Source organism: Notamacropus eugenii, chromosome 2 (assembly GCF_028372415.1).
Source record: "Notamacropus eugenii isolate mMacEug1 chromosome 2, mMacEug1.pri_v2, whole genome shotgun sequence".
NCBI classification, from domain to species: Eukaryota; Metazoa; Chordata; class Mammalia; order Diprotodontia; family Macropodidae; genus Notamacropus; species Notamacropus eugenii.
Window position 1 is genome coordinate 8,653,590 of NC_092873.1, and position 25,332 is coordinate 8,678,921.

General features: G+C 35.4%; 1 protein-coding gene across 1 annotated transcript in view; it reads right to left on the reverse strand.

The window, feature by feature from the left end:
- Window positions 1–25,332, reverse strand: part of LOC140522471 (uncharacterized) — an 83,087-nt gene that overhangs the window by 22,828 nt on the left and 34,927 nt on the right. Inside the window, exons 18-21 of the mRNA XM_072637904.1 lie at window positions 20,981–21,130; window positions 13,997–14,146; window positions 7,006–7,155; window positions 7–156 (exon numbers count right to left, since the gene is read on the reverse strand). Of these exons, the coding sequence (XP_072494005.1) occupies window positions 7–156; window positions 7,006–7,155; window positions 13,997–14,146; window positions 20,981–21,130 (600 nt within the window). The remainder of the gene's footprint in view (window positions 1–6; window positions 157–7,005; window positions 7,156–13,996; window positions 14,147–20,980; window positions 21,131–25,332) is intronic.

Consider the following 25,332-nt stretch of genomic DNA (forward strand, 5'->3'; position numbering starts at 1 on the left):
ACATACTTTACTTTTGGTTTCATCTACTTGCTTCGGTAGTTTTTCCTTCTCTTCATAATTCCTTCGATAATATGATGTAACTTGTTGCGAAACTATTCTCATGGATTGGTAGTTGCCGGAAACAGGAACTTCTCGCTGAAGATTTCTTTCTCTGGCCTGAGAGATATATGTCCAAATTATTTCTATTGCTGATTTCAGAAAGCAGTATTAGCTCATATGAAATAAATATCATGTCAAAATTCACATCAAAAGTCATTATAGTTCTGCATGCAATTTAATTTCATCAACATATTCATAATTTTCATAGATTTGCGGTATAAATAACTTAGATGTTATTTAACAAAATTCCCGCATGTTGCACATGAGAAAAATGAAACTCCAAAGAGGTTAGTTGAGTTACCCAAGGTCCTAACGTTAGTCGTTTCTAGGGAAAAAGATTGACACTTGGCTCCTGACACGAGAAAGCTCTTTTGATTATTCTACTCAACCTTCATTTAGCATGGGTCAAATGAGATCTTTCTACTTGCTCAAACATTCAGCCTGATTTCCCATTGCCTGTTTTTTGAGCATAATTGTATCACCTCAAAAGTTATCTAGGGACTAAAATATGATAGGTGAGACTCACATGGAAGGTAATGGAATGAGGGGGGAGGAATGTATACTTTTTTGTACTTGATAGACACATTCATGGTTTCCCATTGGGTTTTTCAGAAAAGTTAACTGCCTCATTTCTATGCACCAACCTTTAGAAAGAAGAGGACATCTACAAGAAACGTTTAAATTTTCCATCCTCTCATTGTTTAACTCGGGGGAAGGAACGTAGGTACTGGTACGCATGTCAGGCTTGGTAAAAGCGCTTCACATGAATGATGTGCTTTGCTCAAAGCCACAATGAGAACCACACATATGGTCACTAGCTGCTGTTCCCATCTTCAAGAGTCTTTGCTAAGCCTTCAAAGAATTCCTTTTCCTGTTCTGATAGGAATTACACGCCTGGTAATGGCGGTCCATCGGCAAAAAAAAAAGGAAACTGCGGAAAACATGCTAGCTCTCCCGCTTATGCATATATAGCACATTACAAAATCAGAGTTTTGTACCTGCAGACGTATTCATTCATTCACATATGTGTATAAGCACATATACACACAGAGATACAAAGTCGTGTGTTTATGGACTGTTATACTGCAGAAATTCATCTCTGCTTTCATCATAGTGCCAGGCAAGTTATTGCATAAATTATGAATACCAAATGAAGCCCCAAATCAAAAGAAATCAAAATGTTTTCTCCTATTAGACAAGTTGAAATACTTTGTGAAACTAAATTTAACTAAAGTCTGGTAAGTTGTTTTGAAGAAAACGTAAGGCTGAAAGAAGACAATGTAAAGTTGAGAAAGTAAAATGGGCACAATTAACTGAATTCTTACATGTTAACTAAATTCCACCATTGAATGAGAAGACAAAATTTTCAAATTCTTTAAATGAAATTATTACCCAGTACAATATATGGTATAATGGACGCTCTTTGCATATATGACAAATCACAGAAAATGAGAGCTGCTCTTAGACTGTGTAAAGCTGTTCTTATTCAACAACTAAAAGGCAGTGATTCCAGAACTTGCAATTTTGCACACCGAGCAAGCATTATTAGTAAAACAATAAAAAGTACTGAGATTAAAAAAAAATTGGTAGTGAAGCACAATAAAAAATAATATTAGTAACCCCAAAATTAACCTCTTTGTGAATAGAATTACTGTCCTAAATTGAAAAGAAAAGGAGTGTCTAGACTCTGGATTTTCACTACAACTATCATCCTGTCGTTAGCGTTGCAAAGAGTAGTTCAGAGGAATCTGAATTGAAACTCGTCAGAATGTTGAGCATGTTTAAATGCTAATGAGATGTCTAATGGGAATATTTCACAGTATCTCAAAAGAAATGTTATCTTTCAACTGTTACATTATTCCTAGCATTTTTTGGTAAGACTTCTCTTAAACTTCAGCGTTGGAATTAATTTATTCCATTTCAATATTTAAATAGAATACTAGGAAAATTAATAAAATAACAAAATTATTTGTGTTTATACACTAGCGAATTCCCCTACACATATTTATGAAACCAAAATATCATGGCCTCTAGAATTTCTTCAATCAAAATGAGTTCTCTTACCTACAAAAGCATTTTCTAATTTTAGTTTTATTTGGTTTTTAAATTATTATTTTATATGTCACATTATTTTCATTTAGGTTAATTACTTATATTTTATTACAGGATATTTACTTATTATTGCAATCATATTATCTTCAAAATCATGATGTTACTTGTTCTATTTATCATATTATGGATTCTCATTCTCAATTCTTACATATCAGCACTTCCCCAATGAAAGTTGATAACCTCACCAGCCTGTTGAGAATTCAAATTCCTAAATTATCTTGATTAAAATTACTTTGACTTTCATTTCGAAAAGCTTTATCTTTGTCCAAGACATTTAATGACCGAACCCTCTCTCGCCCTTCTCAATTTCATATTTACACATGTGTTCTCCTAAGTGGTTACATTCACTGACTAACACTTTCTTGCTCTCTTCTACTAGAAGAACTTGTTGTTCACTATCAGCATAAAGTTTGTTGAAGAGATCAATAAACTGTACCTGGGCATCACTCAGTTGCTTTTCTTTCATCGTAACTTTGTTCTGTGTGTCTTCAAGCGCTTGCTGAAGCACCATATTTTCACTCTGGATTTGGCCTAATCTTTCTTGCAGAGATTCATTTTCCAAACTATATCTGTTGAGTTTTTCCTTTAACACTTGATTTGTTTCTTCAAGTTCCTTTGCCTTCTCTTCAGCATGGTTCAGTTCTCTCTGTGTGTTTTCTACAATATATGTCTTTTCTCTGAGGGATTCATGGACATGGCCTAGCTCATTTTCTAAACTCTTGGCTCCACTTTCAGCCTGAGAGAGTTCTTCAGAAAGGAAAGCATGGTTCTCTCTTAAACTAGACAAGTCACTGTTTAACTTGTCCTGTACATGAAGCCACTCATCTCTTGCTTCCTGAAAGGAATGTTCAAGGGCTAGCTTGGACGCCTCACTTTGCTCATAATCGTCAATAACAGACATCAGACGAGACCTGTATGATTCAATTTCGCTCTCTAGTCTCTCTGTGTTTTCTTTTGCATTCTCCAATTGAGAGTTCAGCGCTGCATTTTCAGCTTTCAGAACCTTTACTTGGCCACTGTATTGAAATCGGATTTTTCTTAATGCTTCTCTATTCCACTGCAATTCCTGTTGAAGCTCCTCATTCTTCTCTTTCAAAGCTTCAGTTTCTTCTCTGTGGTGCTTTCTGGTTCGCTGATCCTTAATTTTTACTGTTTTTAATTCCACTTTGTGCATGGCAACTTCATACTGTATGATTTCCTTTTTCTCCTGCAAGTATTCTTCCTTTACATTCCTAACAGGAACCTAAACATAAGAAAAAGAAAAGAAAGTGTTATTCAAAATAAAATGACTTATTCTGATATTTCCTTCAAAATTCAAAGGAAACGCCAAGGGGCCAAGAAGCATAGTGTATTTAGAGAAAAAGTTAACTGAGGGACTTTCACCTCTTTCCCATTTCTATCAATTTGCCGAAAGAATAAGACTGAAAACTGCTTCATCAACCAGAAGATTTGGACACCATTTTTGAACTCACAAAGCTGTCTGTCTCTCGGGAGATTTGGTTTCCTTTTCTGCATACATTCTGTCTCTCACTGATGATTCCATCTGAGACATGTCAAGGTTTATGGAAAGGACTTTCAGTACATCATCTCACCTAAAATTTCCACCACCCTTATGAGGGAAATATTTATATTCCTTCATATTGCTAATTGTGTAACAGAAGTGCAGTTCACGCACGTAAAACTCTAGATTGTTCGAGCAAAAAGGGACACTACTGATGAGTTAGTACATCATTTTACAAAGCAAGAACCAGAAGCCTAAAGACAGAAAATCATTTCTCGAAAGCCATCTGTTTGGCAATGGAATGAAGCAGAACACAAAATCTTGGAAAAGTCACCCGTAGATGCAGAGTTTTAACAAACTTCAGACACATATCTGTAAAAACACACACACACACATATATATATGCGTGTATCTACGTATGTGTACATGTATATTTTTCTGTGTCCATATACACATCCACACAGGAACAAATATATCAATATAAATAAATATATAAATATAAATGTACATGTAAATATAGATAGATAGATAGATAGATAGATAGAGAGAGAGAGAGAGAGAGAGAGAGAGAGAGAGAGAGAGAGACAGATAGACAGATAGATAGATAGATATAGATATACAATAGTTAAGTATTTAGCAATTGTTCTTCCAGTAGGGCTGCTAACTCAACCAAATTGCATCAAGTAAGGTTTGCATTAGGAAAAACATGAATGGATCAATACCATCTGCTCTAACGTGCAACTTTAGTGATACCTCCCTTTTATAAATGCTTACTGGAAAATCGCTCACTTCGTAGTTGTTTAAATTCTACCGTTTGTTATAAATGAAGTTTCTCTATTTTGTGTTGACTTCCACAGAGAGTGAAAATTCTTCAAGGAGACAGTGCACGTCTGACACACAGTCTTTTACCCTGCTCAGGATCTATCACAGTGCTGTTCACATAGATAATATTCACTGGCTGATGAAATAACGTTTGAACAAGGAAGAAACTGTAATTTCACTAAATTCTTACATAGTGAAAACTTACACGATCAGGGAAATTACACAAGAAATGGTGCCAGTATGGCCAGAATGCCCATAAAATGACCTACTTCTTGCTGCCAACGATGGACTCTAAGTTACTGCTTCCTTGGTATACCTTCCAGGAGTCAGTTCACACCTAGTTTCTTGACTGCAAACTGAAGCCAAAAGCTTGTGAAGGTTCATATTTTAATCCAAGTCTTCCAGAAAGAAGGTGAGGGAAATGAAGGCAAGAAGTGATAGGGGCGTTAATTGGGAAACAGAACTTATTTCATTCCAGTGCTCATTTCTGACACCTTGAAAAATTTCTCAAGCATGCACATTGAAAAGAAAAGTCATTTTCAGAAGAATGAGATTGGAATTCATAATAGTTTCTTAACTAAGCTAAGTACACTGAAAGTAGCCAGGTTAAGAAAACTCTTTTGCAATATTAGGAGATGTTTATCCAAACGTGGGAGGCAGTATGATTTGTATATAATGGACAATGGTCTTTATGCTTTTGCAGCAGGGAAACTATCATTTGTTCAGTATCCAATATGTGCCAAGAATAAAGGCCATAAATACAACAGATTTACAATAATGATCTCATTTGATTCTCGCAACAGCCCTGAGAAGTATGTACTAGTATTATCCCCATTTTGTGGCTGAGGAAACTGAGAAAAACTAAGTGACTTGCCTAGGATCACACAGATAGAATCTCCGGACACATTTGAAGTCAGATTTTTCTAACCCCAGACCCAAATTTCTATCGCTAATTCCCCCAACATACGTCTAAGTGGAGAACTATCTCATCATCCAAAGTTCTTTTCTTCCCTGCTTTGGCAGAGATACTTACTTACTTTGCAAGTTATGATGACTACCAGGGTGAAATTGCGTTTGGAAGAATCTCAGAAATCTCCCTTAATATACGTTGTGCCTTCCACCATGATGAGTAGCATACAGAAATACATGGAAATGTGGGAAAGCAACTGACAGTGGAGAAAGGTATTTGATAGTATTAAAGGGAAGGGGCTAGAAGAATTTAACTGTCATGCTATTGTACGCTTAACTGCATTTTCATTTTAATAATTTCGAAGAATGATAATAGAAACTGAAATACTTTTGTATTGAATTTGTACTTTTGACGTCTGGGAAATGGAAACTTTGTAAAAAATCAGACTAGAGAAACTCAAAGCACTTTAGGCCAACCATTACCTTAGAACAAATTTAATTTTAGGTAAACTTGCAACTCCTGGGAAAATCAACAGACAACATTGAGTTTCCTTGTTCCTGTTTTTCTACTGCTAGTGCTACCACTACAAGTACTACTATCACTAGAACTACTAGTACTACAACTACTACTAGTACTACTTGTACTGAAAAAATAATAACAATTACTTCTGCTGACAGCATGCTTTGAAAACAACGTTCTGTGGAAAATAACGAAGTCTAAATGATCACGGTCCTCAAGGAAATCTATGATAGTTGGGCAAACAAGAGGTAGAACAAGGAAGTAATAGTTTGTTAACAGATGTGAACAGCATAAAGCAATAAATACCCAATGAGGTCATATCAAATGAAAAGTGGATTTCAGGAGATTCAGAAATCCATATGGGTGAAAAGTCCCAATGGCATTATGGCAAAAGAACCATTCTTTTGGAATGCACAAGCATGCTGGAGGTAAAGAGTCAATATGTTTTTGACGGGTAGTGCAGATGAGGACGTGTAACTGTGCGTAAGCCAGAAGAAGACTGTGAAGAAGGTATGGAACCAGAAATCTACATGGTGAGATCAGATCGATGAAGTTAGAGGATATTAATGAAATCATCCATCTCATTACTTGAATTCTCAATTGCATTTTGCAGGTACAATTTACATATTTAGGAATTGTGAAAAACAACTTTTTCCTGTTGTTCAAGGAGAAGTTTCAACGTAAGTAAACAAGTAATTTCTACTTCACAGTATTGCTTCGGAATTAAAAGAGAAAATAATGGTAAAGGTCTTTCTAAACATAAGGAATCATAGAAATGATTTAGGCATTATGGGTCCTTGGGAAAACACCTCACTCTTTCTGTAAAGACAGATAAACCAAATTGTCAAGGACATCATGAGTGAATATTTCTATTGAAATTCGTGTGCACACATTGTGGAGGTTGTAGGTCTAATTTAATTCGACTTAATTGACAGACAGAGCGTTCAGAAAATTTATACTGTTGACGAGACAAAGGGAAATGTCACACTGCACACAATTTCCATTCATCAGGAACAAATTATTGATCTTTTTGCATACATACTTTACTTTTGGTTTCATCTACTTGCTTCGGTAGTTTTTCCTTCTCTTCATAATTCCTTCGATAATATGATGTAACTTGTTGCGAAACTATTCTCATGGATTGGTAGTTGCCGGAAACAGGAACTTCTCGCTGAAGATTTCTTTCTCTGGCCTGAGAGATATATGTCCAAATTATTTCTATTGCTGATTTCAGAAAGCAGTATTAGCTCATATGAAATAAATATCATGTCAAAATTCACATCAAAAGTCATTATAGTTCTGCATGCAATTTAATTTCATCAACATATTCATAATTTTCATAGATTTGCGGTATAAATAACTTAGATGTTATTTAACAAAATTCCCGCATGTTGCACATGAGAAAAATGAAACTCCAAAGAGGTTAGTTGAGTTACCCAAGGTCCTAACGTTAGTCGTTTCTAGGGAAAAAGATTGACACTTGGCTCCTGACACGAGAAAGCTCTTTTGATTATTCTACTCAACCTTCATTTAGCATGGGTCAAATGAGATCTTTCTACTTGCTCAAACATTCAGCCTGATTTCCCATTGCCTGTTTTTTGAGCATAATTGTATCACCTCAAAAGTTATCTAGGGACTAAAATATGATAGGTGAGACTCACATGGAAGGTAATGGAATGAGGGGGGAGGAATGTATACTTTTTTGTACTTGATAGACACATTCATGGTTTCCCATTGGGTTTTTCAGAAAAGTTAACTGCCTCATTTCTATGCACCAACCTTTAGAAAGAAGAGGACATCTACAAGAAACGTTTAAATTTTCCATCCTCTCATTGTTTAACTCGGGGGAAGGAACGTAGGTACTGGTACGCATGTCAGGCTTGGTAAAAGCGCTTCACATGAATGATGTGCTTTGCTCAAAGCCACAATGAGAACCACACATATGGTCACTAGCTGCTGTTCCCATCTTCAAGAGTCTTTGCTAAGCCTTCAAAGAATTCCTTTTCCTGTTCTGATAGGAATTACACGCCTGGTAATGGCGGTCCATCGGCAAAAAAAAAGGAAACTGCGGAAAACATGCTAGCTCTCCCGCTTATGCATATATAGCACATTACAAAATCAGAGTTTTGTACCTGCAGACGTATTCATTCATTCACATATGTGTATAAGCACATATACACACAGAGATACAAAGTCGTGTGTTTATGGACTGTTATACTGCAGAAATTCATCTCTGCTTTCATCATAGTGCCAGGCAAGTTATTGCATAAATTATGAATACCAAATGAAGCCCCAAATCAAAAGAAATCAAAATGTTTTCTCCTATTAGAGAAGTTGAAATACTTTGTGAAACTAAATTTAACTAAAGTCTGGTAAGTTGTTTTGAAGAAAACGTAAGGCTAAAAGAAGACAATGTAAAGTTGAGAAAGTAAAATGGGCACAATTAACTGAATTCTTACATGTTAACTAAATTCCACCATTGAATGAGAAGACAAAATTTTCAAATTCTTTAAATGAAATTATTACCCAGTACAATATATGGTATAATGGACGCTCTTTGCATATATGACAAATCACAGAAAATGAGAGCTGCTCTTAGACTGTGTAAAGCTGTTCTTATTCAACAACTAAAAGGCAGTGATTCCAGAACTTGCAATTTTGCACACCGAGCAAGCATTATTAGTAAAACAATAAAAAGTACTGAGATTAAAAAAAATTGGTAGTGAAGCACAATAAAAAATAATATTAGTAACCCCAAAATTAACCTCTTTGTGAATAGAATTACTGTCCTAAATTGAAAAGAAAAGGAGTGTCTAGACTCTGGATTTTCACTACAACTATCATCCTGTCGTTAGCGTTGCAAAGAGTAGTTCAGAGGAATCTGAATTGAAACTCGTCAGAATGTTGAGCATGTTTAAATGCTAATGAGATGTCTAATGGGAATATTTCACAGTATCTCAAAAGAAATGTTATCTTTCAACTGTTACATTATTCCTAGCATTTTTTGGTAAGACTTCTCTTAAACTTCAGCGTTGGAATTAATTTATTCCATTTCAATATTTAAATAGAATACTAGGAAAATTAATAAAATAACAAAATTATTTGTGTTTATACACTAGCGAATTCCCCTACACATATTTATGAAACCAAAATGTCATGGCCTCTAGAATTTCTTCAATCAAAATGAGTTCTCTTACCTACAAAAGCATTTTCTAATTTTAGTTTTATTTGGTTTTTAAATTATTATTTTATATGTCACATTATTTTCATTTAGGTTAATTACTTATATTTTATTACAGGATATTTACTTATTATTGCAATCATATTATCTTCAAAATCATGATGTTACTTGTTCTATTTATCATATTATGGATTCTCATTCTCAATTCTTACATATCAGCACTTCCCCAATGAAAGTTGATAACCTCACCAGCCTGTTGAGAATTCAAATTCCTAAATTATCTTGATTAAAATTACTTTGACTTTCATTTCGAAAAGCTTTATCTTTGTCCAAGACATTTAATGACCGAACCCTCTCTCGCCCTTCTCAATTTCATATTTACACATGTGTTCTCCTAAGTGGTTACATTCACTGACTAACACTTTCTTGCTCTCTTCTACTAGAAGAACTTGTTGTTCACTATCAGCATAAAGTTTGTTGAAGAGATCAATAAACTGTACCTGGGCATCACTCAGTTGCTTTTCTTTCATCGTAACTTTGTTCTGTGTGTCTTCAAGCGCTTGCTGAAGCACCATATTTTCACTCTGGATTTGGCCTAATCTTTCTTGCAGAGATTCATTTTCCAAACTATATCTGTTGAGTTTTTCCTTTAACACTTGATTTGTTTCTTCAAGTTCCTTTGCCTTCTCTTCAGCATGGTTCAGTTCTCTCTGTGTGTTTTCTACAATATATGTCTTTTCTCTGAGGGATTCATGGACATGGCCTAGCTCATTTTCTAAACTCTTGGCTCCACTTTCAGCCTGAGAGAGTTCTTCAGAAAGGAAAGCATGGTTCTCTCTTAAACTAGACAAGTCACTGTTTAACTTGTCCTGTACATGAAGCCACTCATCTCTTGCTTCCTGAAAGGAATGTTCAAGGGCTAGCTTGGACGCCTCACTTTGCTCATAATCGTCAATAACAGACATCAGACGAGACCTGTATGATTCAATTTCGCTCTCTAGTCTCTCTGTGTTTTCTTTTGCATTCTCCAATTGAGAGTTCAGCGCTGCATTTTCAGCTTTCAGAACCTTTACTTGGCCACTGTATTGAAATCGGATTTTTCTTAATGCTTCTCTATTCCACTGCAATTCCTGTTGAAGCTCCTCATTCTTCTCTTTCAAAGCTTCAGTTTCTTCTCTGTGGTGCTTTCTGGTTCGCTGATCCTTAATTTTTACTGTTTTTAATTCCACTTTGTGCATGGCAACTTCATACTGTATGATTTCCTTTTTCTCCTGCAAGTATTCTTCCTTTACATTCCTAACAGGAACCTAAACATAAGAAAAAGAAAAGAAAGTGTTATTCAAAATAAAATGACTTATTCTGATATTTCCTTCAAAATTCAAAGGAAACGCCAAGGGGCCAAGAAGCATAGTGTATTTAGAGAAAAAGTTAACTGAGGGACTTTCACCTCTTTCCCATTTCTATCAATTTGCCGAAAGAATAAGACTGAAAACTGCTTCATCAACCAGAAGATTTGGACACCATTTTTGAACTCACAAAGCTGTCTGTCTCTCGGGAGATTTGGTTTCCTTTTCTGCATACATTCTGTCTCTCACTGATGATTCCATCTGAGACATGTCAAGGTTTATGGAAAGGACTTTCAGTACATCATCTCACCTAAAATTTCCACCACCCTTATGAGGGAAATATTTATATTCCTTCATATTGCTAATTGTGTAACAGAAGTGCAGTTCACGCACGTAAAACTCTAGATTGTTCGAGCAAAAAGGGACACTACTGATGAGTTAGTACATCATTTTACAAAGCAAGAACCAGAAGCCTAAAGACAGAAAATCATTTGTCGAAAGCCATCTGTTTGGCAATGGAATGAAGCAGAACACAAAATCTTGGAAAAGTCACCCGTAGATGCAGAGTTTTAACAAACTTCAGACACATATCTGTAAAAACACACACACACACATATATATATGCGTGTATCTACGTATGTGTACATGTATATTTTTCTGTGTACATATACACATCCACACAGGAACAAATATATCAATATAAATAAATATATAAATATAAATGTACATGTAAATATAGATAGATAGATAGATAGATAGATAGAGAGAGAGAGAGAGAGAGAGAGAGAGAGAGAGAGACAGATAGACAGATAGATAGATAGATATAGATATACAATAGTTAAGTATTTAGCAATTGTTCTTCCAGTAGGGCTGCTAACTCAACCAAATTGCATCAAGTAAGGTTTGCATTAGGAAAAACATGAATGGATCAATACCATCTGCTCTAACGTGCAACTTTAGTGATACCTCCCTTTTATAAATGCTTACTGGAAAATCGCTCACTTCGTAGTTGTTTAAATTCTACCGTTTGTTATAAATGAAGTTTCTCTATTTTGTGTTGACTTCCACAGAGAGTGAAAATTCTTCAAGGAGACAGTGCACGTCTGACACACAGTCTTTTACCCTGCTCAGGATCTATCACAGTGCTGTTCACATAGATAATATTCACTGGCTGATGAAATAACGTTTGAACAAGGAAGAAACTGTAATTTCACTAAATTCTTACATAGTGAAAACTTACACGATCAGGGAAATTACACAAGAAATGGTGCCAGTATGGCCAGAATGCCCATAAAATGACCTACTTCTTGCTGCCAACGATGGACTCTAAGTTACTGCTTCCTTGGTATACCTTCCAGGAGTCAGTTCACACCTAGTTTCTTGACTGCAAACTGAAGCCAAAAGCTTGTGAAGGTTCATATTTTAATCCAAGTCTTCCAGAAAGAAGGTGAGGGAAATGAAGGCAAGAAGTGATAGGGGCGTTAATTGGGAAACAGAACTTATTTCATTCCAGTGCTCATTTCTGACACCTTGAAAAATTTCTCAAGCATGCACATTGAAAAGAAAAGTCATTTTCAGAAGAATGAGATTGGAATTCATAATAGTTTCTTAACTAAGCTAAGTACACTGAAAGTAGCCAGGTTAAGAAAACTCTTTTGCAATATTAGGAGATGTTTATCCAAACGTGGGAGGCAGTATGATTTGTATATAATGGACAATGGTCTTTATGCTTTTGCAGCAGGGAAACTATCATTTGTTCAGTATCCAATATGTGCCAAGAATAAAGGCCATAAATACAACAGATTTACAATAATGATCTCATTTGATTCTCGCAACAGCCCTGAGAAGTATGTACTAGTATTATCCCCATTTTGTGGCTGAGGAAACTGAGAAAAACTAAGTGACTTGCCTAGGATCACACAGATAGAATCTCCGGACACATTTGAAGTCAGATTTTTCTAACCCCAGACCCAAATTTCTATCGCTAATTCCCCCAACATACGTCTAAGTGGAGAACTATCTCATCATCCAAAGTTCTTTTCTTCCCTGCTTTGGCAGAGATACTTACTTACTTTGCAAGTTATGATGACTACCAGGGTGAAATTGCGTTTGGAAGAATCTCAGAAATCTCCCTTAATATACGTTGTGCCTTCCACCATGATGAGTAGCATACAGAAATACATGGAAATGTGGGAAAGCAACTGACAGTGGAGAAAGGTATTTGATAGTATTAAAGGGAAGGGGCTAGAAGAATTTAACTGTCATGCTATTGTACGCTTAACTGCATTTTCATTTTAATAATTTCGAAGAATGATAATAGAAACTGAAATACTTTTGTATTGAATTTGTACTTTTGACGTCTGGGAAATGGAAACTTTGTAAAAAATCAGACTAGAGAAACTCAAAGCACTTTAGGCCAACCATTACCTTAGAACAAATTTAATTTTAGGTAAACTTGCAACTCCTGGGAAAATCAACAGACAACATTGAGTTTCCTTGTTCCTGTTTTTCTACTGCTAGTGCTACCACTACAAGTACTACTATCACTAGAACTACTAGTACTACAACTACTACTAGTACTACTTGTACTGAAAAAATAATAACAATTACTTCTGCTGACAGCATGCTTTGAAAACAACGTTCTGTGGAAAATAACGAAGTCTAAATGATCACGGTCCTCAAGGAAATCTATGATAGTTGGGCAAACAAGAGGTAGAACAAGGAAGTAATAGTTTGTTAACAGATGTGAACAGCATAAAGCAATAAATACCCAATGAGGTCATATCAAATGAAAAGTGGATTTCAGGAGATTCAGAAATCCATATGGGTGAAAAGTCCCAATGGCATTATGGCAAAAGAACCATTCTTTTGGAATGCACAAGCATGCTGGAGGTAAAGAGTCAATATGTTTTTGACGGGTAGTGCAGATGAGGACGTGTAACTGTGCGTAAGCCAGAAGAAGACTGTGAAGAAGGTATGGAACCAGAAATCTACATGGTGAGATCAGATCGATGAAGTTAGAGGATATTAATGAAATCATCCATCTCATTACTTGAATTCTCAATTGCATTTTGCAGGTACAATTTACATATTTAGGAATTGTGAAAAACAACTTTTTCCTGTTGTTCAAGGAGAAGTTTCAACGTAAGTAAACAAGTAATTTCTACTTCACAGTATTGCTTCGGAATTAAAAGAGAAAATAATGGTAAAGGTCTTTCTAAACATAAGGAATCATAGAAATGATTTAGGCATTATGGGTCCTTGGGAAAACACCTCACTCTTTCTGTAAAGACAGATAAACCAAATTGTCAAGGACATCATGAGTGAATATTTCTATTGAAATTCGTGTGCACACATTGTGGAGGTTGTAGGTCTAATTTAATTCGACTTAATTGACAGACAGAGCGTTCAGAAAATTTATACTGTTGACGAGACAAAGGGAAATGTCACACTGCACACAATTTCCATTCATCAGGAACAAATTATTGATCTTTTTGCATACATACTTTACTTTTGGTTTCATCTACTTGCTTCGGTAGTTTTTCCTTCTCTTCATAATTCCTTCGATAATATGATGTAACTTGTTGCGAAACTATTCTCATGGATTGGTAGTTGCCGGAAACAGGAACTTCTCGCTGAAGATTTCTTTCTCTGGCCTGAGAGATATATGTCCAAATTATTTCTATTGCTGATTTCAGAAAGCAGTATTAGCTCATATGAAATAAATATCATGTCAAAATTCACATCAAAAGTCATTATAGTTCTGCATGCAATTTAATTTCATCAACATATTCATAATTTTCATAGATTTGCGGTATAAATAACTTAGATGTTATTTAACAAAATTCCCGCATGTTGCACATGAGAAAAATGAAACTCCAAAGAGGTTAGTTGAGTTACCCAAGGTCCTAACGTTAGTCGTTTCTAGGGAAAAAGATTGACACTTGGCTCCTGACACGAGAAAGCTCTTTTGATTATTCTACTCAACCTTCATTTAGCATGGGTCAAATGAGATCTTTCTACTTGCTCAAACATTCAGCCTGATTTCCCATTGCCTGTTTTTTGAGCATAATTGTATCACCTCAAAAGTTATCTAGGGACTAAAATATGATAGGTGAGACTCACATGGAAGGTAATGGAATGAGGGGGGAGGAATGTATACTTTTTTGTACTTGATAGACACATTCATGGTTTCCCATTGGGTTTTTCAGAAAAGTTAACTGCCTCATTTCTATGCACCAACCTTTAGAAAGAAGAGGACATCTACAAGAAACGTTTAAATTTTCCATCCTCTCATTGTTTAACTCGGGGGAAGGAACGTAGGTACTGGTACGCATGTCAGGCTTGGTAAAAGCGCTTCACATGAATGATGTGCTTTGCTCAAAGCCACAATGAGAACCACACATATGGTCACTAGCTGCTGTTCCCATCTTCAAGAGTCTTTGCTAAGCCTTCAAAGAATTCCTTTTCCTGTTCTGATAGGAATTACACGCCTGGTAATGGCGGTCCATCGGCAAAAAAAAAGGAAACTGCGGAAAACATGCTAGCTCTCCCGCTTATGCATATATAGCACATTACAAAATCAGAGTTTTGTACCTGCAGACGTATTCATTCATTCACATATGTGTATAAGCACATATACACACAGAGATACAAAGTCGTGTGTTTATGGACTGTTATACTGCAGAAATTCATCTCTGCTTTCATCATAGTGCCAGGCAAGTTATTGCATAAATTATGAATACCAAATGAAGCCCCAAATCAAAAGAAATCAAAATGTTTTCTCCTATTAGAGAAGTTGAAATACTTTGTGAAACTAAATTTAACTAAAGTCTGGTAAGTTGTTTTGAAGAAAACGTAAGGCTAAAAGAAGACAATGTAAAGTTGAGAAAGTAAAATGGGCACAATTAACTGAATTCTTACATGTTAACTAAATTCCACCATTGAATGAGAAGACAAAATTTTCAAATTCTTTAAATGAAATTATTACCCAGTACAATATATGGTATAATGGACGCTCTTTGCATATATGACAAATCACAGAAAATGAGAGCTGCTCTTAGACTGTGTAAAGCTGTTCTTATTCAACAACTAAAAGGCAGTGATTCCAGAACTTGCAATTTTGCACACCGAGCAAGCATTATTAGTAAAACAATAAAAAGTACTGAGATTAAAAAAAAATTGGTAGTGAAGCACAATAAAAAATAATATTAGTAACCCCAAAATTAACCTCTTTGTGAATAGAATTACTGTCCTAAATTGAAAAGAAAAGGAGTGTCTAGACTCTGGATTTTCACTACAACTATCATCCTGTCGTTAGCGTTGCAAAGAGTAGTTCAGAGGAATCTGAATTGAAACTCGTCAGAATGTTGAGCATGTTTAAATGCTAATGAGATGTCTAATGGGAATATTTCACAGTATCTCAAAAGAAATGTTATCTTTCAACTGTTACATTATTCCTAGCATTTTTTGGTAAGACTTCTCTTAAACTTCAGCGTTGGAATTAATTTATTCCATTTCAATATTTAAATAGAATACTAGGAAAATTAATAAAATAACAAAATTATTTGTGTTTATACACTAGCGAATTCCCCTACACATATTTATGAAACCAAAATGTCATGGCCTCTAGAATTTCTTCAATCAAAATGAGTTCTCTTACCTACAAAAGCATTTTCTAATTTTAGTTTTATTTGGTTTTTAAATTATTATTTTATATGTCACATTATTTTCATTTAGGTTAATTACTTATATTTTATTACAGGATATTTACTTATTATTGCAATCATATTATCTTCAAAATCATGATGTTACTTGTTCTATTTATCATATTATGGATTCTCATTCTCAATTCTTACATATCAGCACTTCCCCAATGAAAGTTGATAACCTCACCAGCCTGTTGAGAATTCAAATTCCTAAATTATCTTGATTAAAATTACTTTGACTTTCATTTCGAAAAGCTTTATCTTTGTCCAAGACATTTAATGACCGAACCCTCTCTCACCCTTCTCAATTTCATATTTACACATGTGTTCTCCTAAGTGGTTACATTCACTGAATAACACTTTCTTGCTCTCTTCTACTAGAAGAACTTGTTGTTCACTATCAGCATAAAGTTTGTTGAAGAGATCAATAAACTGTACCTGGGCATCACTCAGTTGATTTTCTTTCATCGTAACTTTGTTCTGTGTGTCTTCAAGCGCTTGCTGAAGCACCATATTTTCACTCTGGATTTGGCCTAATCTTTCTTGCAGAGATTCATTTTCCAAACTATATCTGTTGAGTTTTTCCTTTAACACTTGATTTGTTTCTTCAAGTTCCTTTGCCTTCTCTTCAGCATGGTTCAGTTCTCTCTGTGTGTTTTCTACAATATATGTCTTTTCTCTGAGGGATTCATGGACATGGCCTAGCTCATTTTCTAAACTCTTGGCTCCACTTTCAGCCTGAGAGAGTTCTTCAGAAAGGAAAGCATGGTTCTCTCTTAAACTAGACAAGTCACTGTTTAACTTGTCCTGTACATGAAGCCACTCATCTCTTGCTTCCTGAAAGGAATGTTCAAGGGCTAGCTTGGACGCCTCACTTTGCTCATAATCGTCAATAACAGACATCAGACGAGACCTGTATGATTCAATTTCGCTCTCTAGTCTCTCTGTGTTTTCTTTTGCATTCTCCAATTGAGAGTTCAGCGCTGCATTTTCAGCTTTCAGAACCTTTACTTGGCCACTGTATTGAAATCGGATTTTTCTTAATGCTTCTCTATTCCACTGCAATTCCTGTTGAAGCTCCTCATTCTTCTCTTTCAAAGCTTCAGTTTCTTCTCTGTGGTGCTTTCTGGTTCGCTGATCCTTAATTTTTACTGTTTTTAATTCCACTTTGTGCATGGCAACTTCATACTGTATGATTTCCTTTTTCTCCTGCAAGTATTCTTCCTTTACATTCCTAACAGGAACCTAAACATAAGAAAAAGAAAAGAAAGTGTTATTCAAAATAAAATGACTTATTCTGATATTTCCTTCAAAATTCAAAGGAAACGCCAAGGGGCCAAGAAGCATAGTGTATTTAGAGAAAAAGTTAACTGAGGGACTTTCACCTCTTTCCCATTTCTATCAATTTGCCGAAAGAATAAGACTGAAAACTGCTTCATCAACCAGAAGATTTGGACACCATTTTTGAACTCACAAAGCTGTCTGTCTCTCGGGAGATTTGGTTTCCTTTTCTGCATACATTCTGTCTCTCACTGATGATTCCATCTGAGACATGTCAAGGTTTATGGAAAGGACTTTCAGTACATCATCTCACCTAAAATTTCCACCACCCTTATGAGGGAAATATTTATATTCCTTCATATTGCTAATTGTGTAACAGAAGTGCAGTTCACGCACGTAAAACTCTAGATTGTTCGAGCAAAAAGGGACACTACTGATGAGTTAGTACATCATTTTACAAAGCAAGAACCAGAAGCCTAAAGACAGAAAATCATTTGTCGAAAGCCATCTGTTTGGCAATGGAATGAAGCAGAACACAAAATCTTGGAAAAGTCACCCGTAGATGCAGAGTTTCAACAAACTTCAGACACATATCTGTAAAAACACACACACACACATATATATATGCGTGTATCTACGTATGTGTACATGTATATTTTTCTGTGTACATATACACATCCACACAGGAACAAATATATCAATATAAATAAATATATAAATATAAATGTACATGTAAATATAGATAGATAGATAGATAGAGAGAGAGAGAGAGAGAGAGAGAGAGAGAGAGAGACAGATAGACAGATAGATAGATAGATATAGATATACAATAGTTAAGTATTTAGCAATTGTTCTTCCAGTAGGGCTGCTAACTCAACCAAATTGCATCAAGTAAGGTTTGCATTAGGAAAAACATGAATGGATCAATACCATCTGCTCTAACGTGCAACTTTAGTGATACCTCCCTTTTATAAATGCTTACTGGAAAATCGCTCACTTCGTAGTTGTTTAAATTCTACCGTTTGTTATAAATGAAGTTTCTCTATTTTGTGTTGACTTCCACAGAGAGTGAAAATTCTTCAAGGAGACAGTGCACGTCTGACACACAGTCTTTTACCCTGCTCAGGATCTATCACAGTGCTGTTCACATAGATAATATTCACTGGCTGATGAAATAACGTTTGAACAAGGAAGAAACTGTAATTTCACTAAATTCTTACATAGTGAAAACTTACACGATCAGGGAAATTACACAAGAAATGGTGCCAGTATGGCCAGAATGCCCATAAAATGACCTACTTCTTGCTGCCAACGATGGACTCTAAGTTACTGCTTCCTTGGTATACCTTCCAGGAGTCAGTTCACACCTAGTTTCTTGACTGCAAACTGAAGCCAAAAGCTTGTGAAGGTTCATATTTTAATCCAAGTCTTCCAGAAAGAAGGTGAGGGAAATGAAGGCAAGAAGTGATAGGGGCGTTAATTGGGAAACAGAACTTATTTCATTCCAGTGCTCATTTCTGACACCTTGAAAAATTTCTCAAGCATGCACATTGAAAAGAAAAGTCATTTTCAGAAGAATGAGATTGGAATTCATAATAGTTTCTTAACTAAGCTAAGTACACTGAAAGTAGCCAGGTTAAGAAAACTCTTTTGCAATATTAGGAGATGTTTATCCAAACGTGGGAGGCAGTATGATTTGTATATAATGGACAATGGTCTTTATGCTTTTGCAGCAGGGAAACTATCATTTGTTCAGTATCCAATATGTGCCAAGAATAAAGGCCATAAATACAACAGATTTACAATAATGATCTCATTTGATTCTCGCAACAGCCCTGAGAAGTATGTACTAGTATTATCCCCATTTTGTGGCTGAGGAAACTGAGAAAAACTAAGTGACTTGCCTAGGATCACACAGATAGAATCTCCGGACACATTTGAAGTCAGATTTTTCTAACCCCAGACCCAAATTTCTATCGCTAATTCCCCCAACATACGTCTAAGTGGAGAACTATCTCATCATCCAAAGTTCTTTTCTTCCCTGCTTTGGCAGAGATACTTACTTACTTTGCAAGTTATGATGACTACCAGGGTGAAATTGCGTTTGGAAGAATCTCAGAAATCTCCCTTAATATACGTTGTGCCTTCCACCATGATGAGTAGCATACAGAAATACATGGAAATGTGGGAAAGCAACTGACAGTGGAGAAAGGTATTTGATAGTATTAAAGGGAAGGGGCTAGAAGAATTTAACTGTCATGCTATTGTACGCTTAACTGCATTTTCATTTTAATAATTTCGAAGAATGATAATAGAAACTGAAATACTTTTGTATTGAATTTGTACTTTTGACGTCTGGGAAATGGAAACTTTGTAAAAAATCAGACTAGAGAAACTCAAAGCACTTTAGGCCAACCATTACCTTAGAACAAATTTAATTTTAGGTAAACTTGCAACTCCTGGGAAAATCAACAGACAACATTGAGTTTCCTTGTTCCTGTTTTTCTACTGCTAGTGCTACCACTACAAGTACTACTATCACTAGAACTACTAGTACTACAACTACTACTAGTACTACTTGTACTGAAAAAATAATAACAATTACTTCTGCTGACAGCATGCTTTGAAAACAACGTTCTGTGGAAAATAACGAAGTCTAAATGATCACGGTCCTCAAGGAAATCTATGATAGTTGGGCAAACAAGAGGTAGAACAAGGAAGTAATAGTTTGTTAACAGATGTGAACAGCATAAAGCAATAAATACCCAATGAGGTCATATCAAATGAAAAGTGGATTTCAGGAGATTCAGAAATCCATATGGGTGAAAAGTCCCAATGGCATTATGGCAAAAGAACCATTCTTTTGGAATGCACAAGCATGCTGGAGGTAAAGAGTCAATATGTTTTTGACGGGTAGTGCAGATGAGGACGTGTAACTGTGCGTAAGCCAGAAGAAGACTGTGAAGAAGGTATGGAACCAGAAATCTACATGGTGAGATCAGATCGATGAAGTTAGAGGATATTAATGAAATCATCCATCTCATTACTTGAATTCTCAATTGCATTTTGCAGGTACAATTTACATATTTAGGAATTGTGAAAAACAACTTTTTCCTGTTGTTCAAGGAGAAGTTTCAACGTAAGTAAACAAGTAATTTCTACTTCACAGTATTGCTTCGGAATTAAAAGAGAAAATAATGGTAAAGGTCTTTCTAAACATAAGGAATCATAGAAATGATTTAGGCATTATGGGTCCTTGGGAAAACACCTCACTCTTTCTGTAAAGACAGATAAACCAAATTGTCAAGGACATCATGAGTGAATATTTCTATTGAAATTCGTGTGCACACATTGTGGAGGTTGTAGGTCTAATTTAATTCGACTTAATTGACAGACAGAGCGTTCAGAAAATTTATACTGTTGACGAGACAAAGGGAAATGTCACACTGCACACAATTTCCATTCATCAGGAACAAATTATTGATCTTTTTGCATACATACTTTACTTTTGGTTTCATCTACTTGCTTCGGTAGTTTTTCCTTCTCTTCATAATTCCTTCGATAATATGATGTAACTTGTTGCGAAACTATTCTCATGGATTGGTAGTTGCCGGAAACAGGAACTTCTCGCTGAAGATTTCTTTCTCTGGCCTGAGAGATATATGTCCAAATTATTTCTATTGCTGATTTCAGAAAGCAGTATTAGCTCATATGAAATAAATATCATGTCAAAATTCACATCAAAAGTCATTATAGTTCTGCATGCAATTTAATTTCATCAACATATTCATAATTTTCATAGATTTGCGGTATAAATAACTTAGATGTTATTTAACAAAATTCCCGCATGTTGCACATGAGAAAAATGAAACTCCAAAGAGGTTAGTTGAGTTACCCAAGGTCCTAACGTTAGTCGTTTCTAGGGAAAAAGATTGACACTTGGCTCCTGACACGAGAAAGCTCTTTTGATTATTCTACTCAACCTTCATTTAGCATGGGTCAAATGAGATCTTTCTACTTGCTCAAACATTCAGCCTGATTTCCCATTGCCTGTTTTTTGAGCATAATTGTATCACCTCAAAAGTTATCTAGGGACTAAAATATGATAGGTGAGACTCACATGGAAGGTAATGGAATGAGGGGGGAGGAATGTATACTTTTTTGTACTTGATAGACACATTCATGGTTTCCCATTGGGTTTTTCAGAAAAGTTAACTGCCTCATTTCTATGCACCAACCTTTAGAAAGAAGAGGACATCTACAAGAAACGTTTAAATTTTCCATCCTCTCATTGTTTAACTCGGGGGAAGGAACGTAGGTACTGGTACGCATGTCAGGCTTGGTAAAAGCGCTTCACATGAATGATGTGCTTTGCTCAAAGCCACAATGAGAACCACACATATGGTCACTAGCTGCTGTTCCCATCTTCAAGAGTCTTTGCTAAGCCTTCAAAGAATTCCTTTTCCTGTTCTGATAGGAATTACACGCCTGGTAATGGCGGTCCATCGGCAAAAAAAAAAGGAAACTGCGGAAAACATGCTAGCTCTCCCGCTTATGCATATATAGCACATTACAAAATCAGAGTTTTGTACCTGCAGACGTATTCATTCATTCACATATGTGTATAAGCACATATACACACAGAGATACAAAGTCGTGTGTTTATGGACTGTTATACTGCAGAAATTCATCTCTGCTTTCATCATAGTGCCAGGCAAGTTATTGCATAAATTATGAATACCAAATGAAGCCCCAAATCAAAAGAAATCAAAATGTTTTCTCCTATTAGAGAAGTTGAAATACTTTGTGAAACTAAATTTAACTAAAGTCTGGTAAGTTGTTTTGAAGAAAACGTAAGGCTAAAAGAAGACAATGTAAAGTTGAGAAAGTAAAATGGGCACAATTAACTGAATTCTTACATGTTAACTAAATTCCACCATTGAATGAGAAGACAAAATTTTCAAATTCTTTAAATGAAATTATTACCCAGTACAATATATGGTATAATGGACGCTCTTTGCATATATGACAAATCACAGAAAATGAGAGCTGCTCTTAGACTGTGTAAAGCTGTTCTTATTCAACAACTAAAAGGCAGTGATTCCAGAACTTGCAATTTTGCACACCGAGCAAGCATTATTAGTAAAACAATAAAAAGTACTGAGATTAAAAAAAAATTGGTAGTGAAGCACAATAAAAAATAATATTAGTAACCCCAAAATTAACCTCTTTGTGAATAGAATTACTGTCCTAAATTGAAAAGAAAAGGAGTGTCTAGACTCTGGATTTTCACTACAACTATCATCCTGTCGTTAGCGTTGCAAAGAGTAGTTCAGAGGAATCTGAATTGAAACTCGTCAGAATGTTGAGCATGTTTAAATGCTAATGAGATGTCTAATGGGAATATTTCACAGTATCTCAAAAGAAATGTTATCTTTCAACTGTTACATTATTCCTAGCATTTTTTGGTAAGACTTCTCTTAAACTTCAGCGTTGGAATTAATTTATTCCATTTCAATATTTAAATAGAATACTAGGAAAATTAATAAAATAACAAAATTATTTGTGTTTATACACTAGCGAATTCCCCTACACATATTTATGAAACCAAAATATCATGGCCTCTAGAATTTCTTCAATCAAAATGAGTTCTCTTACCTACAAAAGCATTTTCTAATTTTAGTTTTATTTGGTTTTTAAATTATTATTTTATATGTCACATTATTTTCATTTAGGTTAATTACTTATATTTTATTACAGGATATTTACTTATTATTGCAATCATATTATCTTCAAAATCATGATGTTACTTGTTCTATTTATCATATTATGGATTCTCATTCTCAATTCTTACATATCAGCACTTCCCCAATGAAAGTTGATAACCTCACCAGCCTGTTGAGAATTCAAATTCCTAAATTATCTTGATTAAAATTACTTTGACTTTCATTTCGAAAAGCTTTATCTTTGTCCAAGACATTTAATGACCGAACCCTCTCTCACCCTTCTCAATTTCATATTTACACATGTGTTCTCCTAAGTGGTTACATTCACTGACTAACACTTTCTTGCTCTCTTCTACTAGAAGAACTTGTTGTTCACTATCAGCATAAAGTTTGTTGAAGAGATCAATAAACTGTACCTGGGCATCACTCAGTTGATTTTCTTTCATCGTAACTTTGTTCTGTGTGTCTTCAAGCGCTTGCTGAAGCACCATATTTTCACTCTGGATTTGGCCTAATCTTTCTTGCAGAGATTCATTTTCCAAACTATATCTGTTGAGTTTTTCCTTTAACACTTGATTTGTTTCTTCAAGTTCCTTTGCCTTCTCTTCAGCATGGTTCAGTTCTCTCTGTGTGTTTTCTACAATATATGTCTTTTCTCTGAGGGATTCATGGACATGGCCTAGCTCATTTTCTAAACTCTTGGCTCCACTTTCAGCCTGAGAGAGTTCTTCAGAAAGGAAAGCATGGTTCTCTCTTAAACTAGACAAGTCACTGTTTAACTTGTCCTGTACATGAAGCCACTCATCTCTTGCTTCCTGAAAGGAATGTTCAAGGGCTAGCTTGGACGCCTCACTTTGCTCATAATCGTCAATAACAGACATCAGACGAGACCTGTATGATTCAATTTCGCTCTCTAGTCTCTCTGTGTTTTCTTTTGCATTCTCCAATTGAGAGTTCAGCGCTGCATTTTCAGCTTTCAGAACCTTTACTTGGCCACTGTATTGAAATCGGATTTTTCTTAATGCTTCTCTATTCCACTGCAATTCCTGTTGAAGCTCCTCATTCTTCTCTTTCAAAGCTTCAGTTTCTTCTCTGTGGTGCTTTCTGGTTCGCTGATCCTTAATTTTTACTGTTTTTAATTCCACTTTGTGCATGGCAACTTCATACTGTATGATTTCCTTTTTCTCCTGCAAGTATTCTTCCTTTACATTCCTAACAGGAACCTAAACATAAGAAAAAGAAAAGAAAGTGTTATTCAAAATAAAATGACTTATTCTGATATTTCCTTCAAAATTCAAAGGAAACGCCAAGGGGCCAAGAAGCATAGTGTATTTAGAGAAAAAGTTAACTGAGGGACTTTCACCTCTTTCCCATTTCTATCAATTTGCCGAAAGAATAAGACTGAAAACTGCTTCATCAACCAGAAGATTTGGACACCATTTTTGAACTCACAAAGCTGTCTGTCTCTCGGGAGATTTGGTTTCCTTTTCTGCATACATTCTGTCTCTCACTGATGATTCCATCTGAGACATGTCAAGGTTTATGGAAAGGACTTTCAGTACATCATCTCACCTAAAATTTCCACCACCCTTATGAGGGAAATATTTATATTCCTTCATATTGCTAATTGTGTAACAGAAGTGCAGTTCACGCACGTAAAACTCTAGATTGTTCGAGCAAAAAGGGACACTACTGATGAGTTAGTACATCATTTTACAAAGCAAGAACCAGAAGCCTAAAGACAGAAAATCATTTGTCGAAAGCCATCTGTTTGGCAATGGAATGAAGCAGAACACAAAATCTTGGAAAAGTCACCCGTAGATGCAGAGTTTCAACAAACTTCAGACACATATCTGTAAAAACACACACACACACATATATATATGCGTGTATCTACGTATGTGTACATGTATATTTTTCTGTGTACATATACACATCCACACAGGAACAAATATATCAATATAAATAAATATATAAATATAAATGTACATGTAAATATAGATAGATAGATAGATAGATAGATAGATAGATAGAGAGAGAGAGAGAGAGAGAGAGAGAGAGAGAGAGACAGATAGACAGATAGATAGATAGATATAGATATACAATAGTTAAGTATTTAGCAATTGT